Here is an 11,393-nt window from a genome sequence, read left to right on the forward strand (position 1 = left end):
TTACAACTTGAGATCGTTGTTTCCCAATGGCTTAAAACAATCGTCCACAAATTCATCGCTGACTTCTTCTAAAGCAGCTGGCATCCATCTGGGGGACTGGTCTTTGTCAATCAGCACTGTCAGGCGGAGAATAAAAACACAAAAGTTATTTGTAAACTTTCTCTAATTAAGATGACTTCAGGTTGCATCAAGACAGTCAAATACAGTTACTACATGGGGGAGAAAAATCAATACGCTCTGGGGAAGACACAGTTGTTGTAACATAGATACTTCTATTGTAACAAAAATTCCTGAGTTGTCACCTGTCTAGAGACATATCTGGGAGCTGCCTGATGACAGAAGGAACAGTGGGTCACATCAGAAGTAGCTCAAGCTTTGAAGGAATAGACTTGAAACTAATTTCAAGTTAGAACTTTCTGCATTCTGTTAGACCTACTGCTCTTGTCTGTCTTCTGCTTTTTCATGTGAAACTGGGAACAGTATGCATGACGATGCTTTTGGACAAGGGCTTTCATATCTCTGCAAAATCTGACTCTCTGTAGTGTATAGGAAATGACTCAAAGTGTTAAATGCCCAAAGCTAATTTAAGCACATCATATAAACTAATAATGAAATAACTAACACAGAAAGAGTAAAGCAGAAGCAGAGTATCTTTGTGGGAAAATCAAGAACATTTATTTGTAAATACTGACAGATACTGCAGACCTATGTAGATCTAACTGTGAAGATTTGTATAATCTTAGTATGTATACTTTATGCTGCAGCCTAGGAAATACACATCACTGAAGATAAAATCATCAGTGAATGAATAGCATGTAAAAGTGTAACAAGAAAATACCAATTCTCAAAAAGCATTCCTTGTATCACAGGAATGTTGAAGGCATGTCAGCAAGAACAGCAGCACTAGCAAACAATAATAAGACAAGAGATAGCTTATTTGTGTGTAAAAATGAACAATATGAATGGAATTCCAGACCGTCCTTCTGAGTACCTTTCTTGCTCCAAGAAGATCCATAAAGGTGCTATTCAAACTGTGAATTTTTTATAATTTAAAAAAGAACAGCTATAGTAACTGAGGCTTTCTAGGATGCACTGACTACCCAACATCCCTCCTCAACACACATTCCCTTCAGGTGTGTGATATCCGCATCTGATTTGGAGATGCACCTGTGTCCTGGGAGACTTCCTGACCAACACAGCCCACAGCATACAAGGGAGGAGGCACCTCTCAAGTTCCTCTGCTGAGAACCGAGTTTGTTTGTTCATTCCTTCCTTTCTTCCTTCTTTCTTTCTGACAAAGACTTCAGAGTAGGATGGTTCTAAAGGCACGAGGACAGAAGACGCTCACAGAGACTAGATATTTTCAAGAATAACAACTGGGTTTTTTTGGTAAGTTGTTGTGTCTTTCTAAACAGAGTTCATTCTTGGTGACTAAACTAGAACCATCCAGGATGAGAAAAGTGCAAAAGAGTTGAATTTTAAGTTCAGTAGAAAGAATGCCCAACTAAAGATTGTGTCTTATTAAAAGATAGGCATTATGGCAGTCTGTGGTAAAAAATGTGACTTGGAATCTTCTTTTTAACTTTTCCCTCTATAACCAACACTTGGAAAATGCCTAGAAAATAAATACCATTCAAATGCAACTGCGTTAATTAATATTTCTGTAGCTGAAGATATACAGGCATTAAAATTCTTTATTTGCATCTCCAAAGAGAAAGGAGAATCAGAGCCTTGCATCCATTTATCTGTAAATACAGGGATAACGACTGCCTGGATACAAATAAACATTAGTTTTTAAAAGAAATCCATTATATAGCTAGAAGCTGCAATTCCACAGAGAGTAGAATCCATGTAGGCAATTCTTCAAAAGAAATGTACTATAAAAGAGTGATTTTTACTAGGTTGTTCAACTGGGTAACTTATTGAAAAGTTATGATCCTACAAGGTAATTTTAAACGTTGTGATGCAAAGCCATTGATTGGTTTGGGTCAAAATACATAATTGTCCTAAATCAACTATATTTATTCCATCAGAGTAGTACATGTCTAATGATTTTCTTCAGCTTTAGTTGAAGTCCACAATCTGGCCAAAATAATCTTAACTGTTATCCACAAAAGGCAACACTAAGCAAAGGTGCTTTGAATTGAGGGGGGGGAGGGGGGAGGTCCATGTGTATACTACTACAGCTTCAAGTCTGCAACACAATAGTAATTGCTGATAATTCTCCACTCTATGGCACTACTGTGTGATAAAGTTAATCCTTCTGTTTGGATCCGTTGCCTGTTTTACTCTGGTAGATAAACTGAATGATCATAATGGTCTCTCCAGTGAAATCTTTAATCTTGTATAAGTTAAAATACTTGTTTTCTATTAGTATAGTGAGAATATTCCCTTTCTGCATTAACTTCTGTATATGTTGTGTTTCTCTAGCTTGAGATATCAATCACTACAACAATGGAACAAAAATTCTGAAGACTTCTAAGGTAGGCTAAAGGAAGTTCATTAAGATAAACGTAACTGAACATAGAAATTGTGTTAAGGGTATGTTCTTGTGGTTTTTTACCTTTTTAAAAATAAAAAAAAATCCAAAACCTCTCTGTTCAGTAGCAGTGACTTTACCAGACTTCAATTAGTGTTCTATTGCTTAGCTTCATTCAGAACTAATTCAAAACTAATATTTCTAAGCACCTGAAATTCTTAGTTGCAATGAAATCTTTCTACCTACTCACTGACTGCAGGGGGTTTGTGTGCCCAGGGTAAGGCTCACAGCTGCCAGCACTGCGGGAGAGAGGGCAGAAGCTATACAGAAATAAGATCTTTGCAGGATCAGCAATACGTGGAAGGCCTTTAAAATTCCAGTTGAAGTGTACACTCCTGCACAAATAGTTAGGAGGCCAATTTAACAGATTTTTGTCCTCTCTGGCTGCTGAGATTGTAGTTTACCTGGATATGTTTGAGCACAGACTCCAAAAATGGCTGCTTTTCTTATGCAGTAAGAATTAAAACCCAAATGCTTGGAAATTACCCAAAGCTATGCATTTCTTAGTTTATGTATTATTCTAAAAATCAAGGTGACTTTGCATACCTAAAGTGTTCAAAGACCACATTCACCATAATATGGAAAAATGTTGGTGAAATGTGATGTGATCTGTGTATTTTATGCTTTAAAGGTTTTGGCTTTTCTTTAGTAGCTCCAGTCACAAGAATCATAAATGGGGAAGACTGTTTGCCAGTAGATCTTCAGTCTGGCTGAAAGAAAACTGGCTAAAAGAAAAATGAAATTTTGACCTCGGGTCAAAGCAGGTTTAAAAAGCTTTTAAACAAACTACTTCCCTAGCATGCCTATTAAAATTATGGTTTGAAGCAGATAAAAGCTGTTATTAAAACCTGACCAATGGCCATTGCTGCTGAAAAACAATCTTCAAAAACTAAAATCTGATTATTATATCTTAGCTTTCCTTTGTGGTAGATCCTCTTGTGGTAGACAGGGTCAACAGCTGGCTCTTAAATGCTTAGAATGTAATGTTTTAATAAAGAAAAAGCTAATACTTAAACTAACATTTTTATAATTTTCATTTGTATTCTCTATGGTCAATCCCATAAAGTACTTAATAATCTTGCTTCCTATTAAAAAGGATGCTCAGCACATTGTTGAATAATGATTTTTATGAGATTAGACCCAATGACCAGGATGATTTTGAGTCAGATTCTGCACCACTCTTATACAATAGAAACAATTTTAAGAAAACAAATCGCAGAACAAGAGCAAAAGTGCTTCAAGAACAAATTGTTATTCTTAGCAATCCCCTCAGTGCAGCTGGATCTCTGGCATGGGGTGGGTTGTTTGGTTTTTTTCTTCCCCTGATATTGTTAAGCCTTTGCTACATCATCCTATGTAAAATAGAAGCTTCCCAACTGCTATTCCTGCAGCTTCTTTCTTTACAAACAGTTTGTATAATTTACTGGCCATACTGACAAGTGATTTGCTTTTGTGCTCTGCTGCATCCCCAGATGGTTTAATGACCTTGTGCATTATGAGTGAGAATTTGGTTTGGTGTTCATCTGACTCTCAGACTTTGAGTTTGTCCCTTCTTGAATAACCACATTTCAGCAGTTTATATGGTGATTTAGAATATATCCTAGGAATATTCTTTTTAAGATATCTTTGTCCCCATTACACAATGAAAAACATGTACTTCTCAACGTGTGTGGTAAACTTGTCAAAGGAGTGCTAAAGATTAATTAATTAAAATCAGAAACTTTTTCCATTCTGTATAAAAAAAAAAAAACTTTGCATCTCTCAGCCCAGGCTATCTTTGATACAATATTACTAATAGTGAACACTCAAACAAATATCCACTACTCAAGTGGATTTTAAACTACTTTATAAAGACAGATCTAAAAAATGAGGAGGAGGTGATAATACACATTCAAGTATGTAAATGTGTGAATTACAAGCCAGGTTCCCTCAACCCCAAAGTGTTATTCATCCAAATGTTTTGTACCGTAAGTTCCTTGGAAAAGGAAATGCCTCTGCTTTGTTTCATCTTGTGCTGAATAGTACATAAATAATTACTACAGTTTCTAACAGATGTGACATTGGGTTTGACAAACTGCATAGTGAATCAGCAGTAGAATCAAGGACAGAATCTAAGCCTGTCCCCTAGATGAACTTGCTGAGCTGTTTCTCTACTTTTACCTCTACATATTTTGACCAATGCCTTAATATTGAGTAAATCAACATTTTAAGTTTACATATATAGTTTTTTAATAGCAAGACAGCTCTATACAGAGATATTTTAGACATGGGTGAAAGTAGTCTCTGTTCTAACAATTTTCTATGCAAATAGTTGTTCTTGACTTTGAGTCTTCAATGATCTTATAGCTGACTGAACCAGCTATGTGGCAACACAAAGTCTGGACACAAACGATACACATAGCTACTCACTACTATCAGCATTAAATTTATTTTTAACTTTCCCAATGAACTGGTGAAACCTTTTCATGGTGCTGCATTACCAGGTGGATAAGTAACACTAGGAAACTGAGATTAAACAAAGGAAACAACATGGCTGTTAGACTTTGGAACAAATTATAAGTTTTGGCCATAAAAGAGTCCAATAAGCAAAAACTGTAGCAAGCTGGGGAGTGTTTGTTGCTGCATGTACTTTTCTTAACCTCCAGAGAAGCAATGCAACAGTGAGTTTGCATGTTATTAAGTCTGAGAAACACTTCTGGTGTGCATGCTTACCTGCTCGAACCCCTTCATAGAAGTCATGGCCTCTCTGAAAGACAAAAAAACAAGTTGTAACATGACAGATTCTATTTATCCTATATTTCCCTATCCCACATCTTCTTGAAATGCAAGTTCTCAAGATTCGGTGAAATCCCACTTGCACTGTTCTTCTCTAGTCCTACTTTTTCTTTACTTATTAAAGAGCTCTAAATCCTCTTGCTTAAACATAGCCACAACTCTTAAAATCAGCCTGTTGAACTGTAGTTGATCAGCCAACTTTTGCACAGTACAAGCCCTCTCTCTGTGTTACATCTCATAGATTTTTCTAAAGAGTTTTGCATGATGTGTGCTAAGGTGTGTAGGCTCTGAAATTCTTCAGAGAAAGGCCAGTCTTCAGGAATTATGATGTATTCTGCATACTTGAAACACTCTGCTGTTAAATGGAGTCCTGGAAACTTCCAGGTTGTTGTTGTTTGTTTTTTTTTTTTTTAATAAAGGTAAACATAACCTTTAATTAACTAAGGATGCTTTACTAGCAATGGAGCAACAATACTAGTTTCAGGAAAGAAACTGTCAGGCACTACAACGTATCAGCATTAGATATGTTTTCACTCACTTTTTTTTTTTTTAAAAGCATTTACTTTAACTATCACAAATCATTTAATCAGATACATAAAAATCATATTTTAAAATGTGACAAAACTAATGGTAAGGATGCTACGGAGAAGTTTTATGAGTACTTCATTCAGATAATTCAGTTAGCAACTCTGTTCTATCGAAAGGATCACTTCCTTCTATGTTCTCCAAGTACTCAGCCCTTACTACAAATTGTACTAAAATCTCTTGTTTTCTTTAATAAATTTATCACAGTACTCCTGAAAGGTGGTGATATGCAACTACTCCCATCCTGCTGATGGGAACTGAGGCACTGAGAGCTAAGTAATTTAAATGGGAAATCTGTTCAAGAACAACAGTTTTAAAATTATGGTCCAAATACAAAACTTTCTATGTTGTAACATTATCATGGTTTTCTTAATAAAAGCCCCGCATCATTCTCATCTGACCATCATGAATGTAGTCTCCTTACAGTTGCATATAAATACGTGGAACTGGAAAAAAGAAAGTGACAGCTTAACAAACACAAAGAAAATACTGAGGAAAAAAAACCCAACACCTATAAATTTTGAGCCCTTGATGTGATCTATATAAAACTTAAGTCTCTGACAGACTTGCCACCCCTCCATGGCTGGAAAGAGACAAAGGGCTCAGCTGCTTGCTTACCATGCATGCTTGGCTCAGTCTGTATTCCATTGTGAGTACGTCTTGTAAGCTCATGGAAGCGCCTTCTCTGAGCTGTCTGAGAGTCATCTTTAAGGATGTAGGTGACATCTTATTAATAGTCTGGGGAAGACATTAACAACTGTTTTTATTCTCTTCAATTTAGACACCTTTGTAAGTCTGTCTTTTTTGCATTTTAAACTTTGCTAAGTAAATGATGGCACTCTTCTCCCTGAGCTCCCTTAAGTGATACCTATTCCTTCTGCTCCCTCCCACCATGCTGTCATACTAAAGGAACTTACTTGCATAAACTCTTATCAGCAAGATCTCTAGGAAGTATGCCATCACTTGTGGAAAGCCTAGAATTCCTAAGGTCATGTCATTTATTATTAAATTACTACTAGCTAGAGAATCTACTGCAGCTTGAAAGCCATTTCCAAACAGATTCTTTGGAGAAGTGAAGGCGAGCGTTACAAGCAATTATACTCCATTTTTTTTTAAATACAAATATGTAGTCTGAATTGCTCTCAGATGTTACTGATATCATAGCTGATGCTACTCTTGTACCGCATTGACCATCGTACTAAATAAAGTGTAAGAGCAGTAAAGTAATAATAGTGAGATTAGCCAAACTTTAAATAGTTGCTTTATGATCATCTGCAAAAACTAGACTATATACTAAGAAGAAAATTAGCTAGACAATATACTAAGAAAAAAATTGTGGAAAAAAATATTAAAAGAAATCAAACATAAATGAATATTTGTCCAGGCTTCTTGTCCGGGATCAACAGATACTGCAGTAATTTAGCCCTACGTTGCTCTGCTGATGGGAAGCCTGGAGGTCTTGCCTTCCTTCTTTTGACAGAGCTACAGGCTATAAATATTATACAACAAACAGGATCTGGTTTAGGCACACAAACAAATGCTGTAAATCTGGCTCTCACGATTATCCTTCAATTAACAGCATGCCAGTAAACAGCAGGGGGAGGTGGGGAGAAAGACAAAAACCTAGTTAAGAAAACAGAACTGAGATTTAAAGCTTTCAGGGTTGCAGGGGAAAGGAGCTAAATCTTATTGTTGCTGATCTTTGTTTCCTTACTCTAAACAAGACTCTTCTTCCTCTGTAAACCCAACTAAAAGCTCTGTATTATTCACAGTACGATAGACGTTTCCTGTTAATTAGGACATTTTTACCACTATTGAAAAGCAGCAGATGGTAAGATTTGCCTCTTTACATTATTTTCATTGCAGACATTAGACTCCTTACCCACAGACTGAAATGGCAGGTTTCCAGTCATCAACATTAACATTTTTTTCTGGCTCCCAATTACTCTTCATCCCTCTCCAGACACTAGCTGATACAGCAGTGACCCATTTTGCCTAGTTAAGCTGGAAAACATACAATTGCTATACAACAGGAGGCTGTGCAATTGTACCTTAAAAGCACTGATTCTGTCATTCTATTATGTGCGTGTTGACCACTCACTTGAGAGAGAAGCTGGTTTAGAAAGAATTAATGCTGGCTCAAACTGTCAACATTTCCTAAGTTCTGGTAAAGCCCTCTAACAATGAGCTACCTTTCAGCAGACAAATAAACCGGCTATACCTCTAATTATATCACTATGTAGGTCTTGGATGGATAGCAATTCTTAACCAGACCCCTTATTTCCTGTAATGTGCTCTTGCTGGCTTTACCTTTGAACCGGACCTTTTCTCCTTTGAGTTTCACATTCTGTCATCTAGATTAGAAAGTCTTTGCTCAGACCAGGTTAAATGGTATGCACAGTGCAACCAGATGGTTCCCTAGGTGAAATGGTAATGGCAAGTTCTTTCTGGTCAAAGAAAGCACTGAAATAGGGAAGATGTGAAAACAGCACGTAACTAGTTTAGTGCATCCAGCAGCTGCCTTATCTTGGCATATCAATGAGGTTGAAGGTGGAGGAGGCACTGCCATAAATGAAGCTGAAGGAAGAGGAACAAGGAAAGAAAATGGGTAGGTGTAATTGCAGAAAAATGAGTCACCAGTGTATCTATAAATAAATTTTCGGTACAAAAAGGAGGAGGGGATCAGTGCTAAGGAACAAGCCTGAAAAGGAGACAGGATAGGCTGAAGTGGGGAGTACTAAAATACAAAGAAGTCTTCATAGAAGTAGTTGACATATATTTCAGTATCTTTGAGACCATCCTGATTTCAACATAATGATCCTGAAAGCTACAAGCTGAATTTGCAAGAGATCCGAATTCTAATAAGATACTGTCAGAAGGTGACAGAATTAAGTGGCACTGACTCAGTGGAATCCCTTACAAGACTAACAGCTGGAACACTGGCTGCCTCTTTTGTTTCCAAGGCCCATTAAAGTTTCTGACCTGAGCTGCTTAGGGTCCTTGAGGGAGGCTTTCTTCAAGTTAAAACAAGCAAAAAATACACTGGACCTCTGGAAGGTTTGTTTATCACTTCCCTTGCAATAGATGAAGACACGCACTGCTTACTTTCTGAGATACCAAAGTATTTGTCTGCAGCAAAGAATGGCTCTTGATGATCTCTAACAAAATACAAGCACCTAGCCAAAGCATCACTGGAAAGCTGCTTAAGGACAGATATATCACTCTCTTACTGGTCTGTTAAGAGAGTTTCATAACACATCCCAGCCTGACCAGTAGATCTGGACAAGGTGTCTTGTAATTCTTAGCCTCTGCAGTGTCCTTCACAATATACTGGAATTCATTCAGTAACAATGAAGACTATTAAATCATGGAGTGCCAGTGCTCAGAAGGTGCAATGTCCTGCCAGAAAAAGCTGTAAGAAAGCATCATGTGAAAGCCAAGTTGAACATCGGATGCTTTTCAGGTTTTGACCCCACGTGTTTACTTCATCCAATTAGAAGTGGTATTTCTGTCACTCAGATAAAAGCTTTTTGTCTCATGTAAGTTCTGAAAGCAAAGTAATGCTATAAAGTAAAAGGTTTTAAAAAATATTTTACTATGAGTTCAGAAAGTGTGTTAGTACTCTTGCTTTCTACCTATTTGTAACTGGATTCAAAATGTGATTGAAATCATGAAGCCATTCTCAATAGAATTTTAACACTTTTACATTCTTATTCACACAAACCAATTTAGTATCAGATACATGAAAGCCTGCCACGCAGGCATATTTTGAAAGTAAACAGCAGAAGTACTGTAGATTGAACAGAACAGGATACCTAGTACAGCATGGCTCACAGCATGCTTGGATTGTAACAGAAGTAGTATTTCCATTTCATTAACACTAAAAGGTATCCACATCCAAGGTGTGGATGTAGCAAGGTGTACCTCCAAATTAGGGTATTTGTATTAGACTTTCAGTTAGAGCTTATTCCATAAGCTTACTAATACATATCATAATAAATACACAGAGGAAACAAAGAAAATAAGCATACACATTGCTGTTACTGAATCCTTTACAGTTTCTGTATTTATCATTTGAATGTGCTGTTGTTCCTGCACCTGGACACTAAAGTGAAACTTTAGTTTCCTGTCACTTTGTGAAACCATCATCTAGGGACAAACTCTTTGTAGTGTGACACTACTGATCAGGAAAGTGACTTGCTGAACACAAGTCAGGAAACTACCATCAAGAATAATGTCTGATAATCTGAGACTGTCATGGTTTTGCTACATGTTCCTGCTTTAACCAGTTCTTTGAACTCTTCTCGTCCAAGCAATGTGACAGCGGGCCAATGCTCTGTCTGTAGGTGGTGTAAATTGCTCCACTGCCTGGATGCAAGCTACCATTCTTCCTCCAGCTGCAATTAAGTTTAATTACAATTCTGCTTCCCTAGTAAAAAAAAACCCTTCAGTTTAACTGGCAAGCATTTCCTGGAGGAAGCCAGATTTATACCTAAATCCTTTTTAACTTATTTTCCCCCACAAATGCATTTTCCTTCAGTTTTATGGATCTTTCACAGAAGAAATTAAGTATCTGATGCTACAAGCTTCCTTAATCCTACTCTTTAACACAGAATGTGTTCTGTTAGAAACTTGTCTGAAACTTCTGTACTTGTTCACACTAATAAGCCTTGCACCTGCTAGAAAATGCTGGTGGGGAGGGTGTTTTCCCGCAAATTTCTGTACAGACAGAAGCAACTCATCAGAAGCAACACGGCCTCATCTCTTGAACAGAACAGACAATTTTTCAGGAACTTCTGTCAACTCTGAGGACAGTCATTCACTTACTAATCATATGAAAGAACAAAGCTGCTATAAAGTCCTTTTAAAGATATGAAATAAGAAAACTGAAGAACCAACAAAAGATCCTTTTTTTGTTCAGGTATTTAAAAAAAAAATCATTTACACAAAATCATAACTTTGAAGTAGATGACATAGTTTAAATTCTAAATTAAAAATATGAAACAAATTTACACACACACCCCCAAACAACAAGGAACAAGAAGATTTTTTTTAAATAGGGGAGATCTGAGTTATGAGGCTGCAGATGAGGGAAGCAAGTCAAGCAGGTTTGGGTAACTAGAGCAAATGTGGCAGAACAAACTATCTAGTCAATACAGTTCAGTAACAAAGTGTTTCCAGACTCCCTGCACCTTCTGTAGTAAAATTGTATTTTGAAAAAAGCACCCTTTAAAGGCTATATGCTATTTTTAAGAGTTCCACTAGGTCTGATTATGTTTTAAAGTGCCATAAAATTGTATGAAATTTACTTAGGAAAAGCTGTATGTAAATAATCTTTGTTTTCAACCTCCACTGAAACTGATAAATATAACATCACTGCAGAATTATATTAAACTTTCTACAAGTACTGCCTTGTAACTCAATACTATAAAGAAATACAAGCCAGCAAAAATGACTGTTACTAACATGCTATCAAACTGTCTCAACAGACCTT

The 11,393-nt window shown here is 36.8% G+C and overlaps 1 protein-coding gene across 1 annotated transcript in view; it reads right to left on the minus strand.

Annotated features, from left to right (window-relative positions):
• Nucleotides 1-11,393, minus strand: part of HIBCH (3-hydroxyisobutyryl-CoA hydrolase) — a 66,067-nt gene continuing 54,674 nt past the window's right edge. The window contains exons 14-16 of the mRNA XM_009890219.1: nt 6,518-6,637; nt 5,252-5,285; nt 1-116 (exon numbers count right to left, since the gene is read on the minus strand). Of these exons, the coding sequence (XP_009888521.1) occupies nt 1-116; nt 5,252-5,285; nt 6,518-6,637 (270 nt within the window). The remainder of the gene's footprint in view (nt 117-5,251; nt 5,286-6,517; nt 6,638-11,393) is intronic.

The sequence above is a fragment of the Charadrius vociferus genome, unplaced genomic scaffold (genome assembly GCF_000708025.1).
Source record: "Charadrius vociferus isolate BGI_N301 unplaced genomic scaffold, ASM70802v2 scaffold147, whole genome shotgun sequence".
In the NCBI taxonomy this organism is placed as follows: Eukaryota; Metazoa; Chordata; class Aves; order Charadriiformes; family Charadriidae; genus Charadrius; species Charadrius vociferus.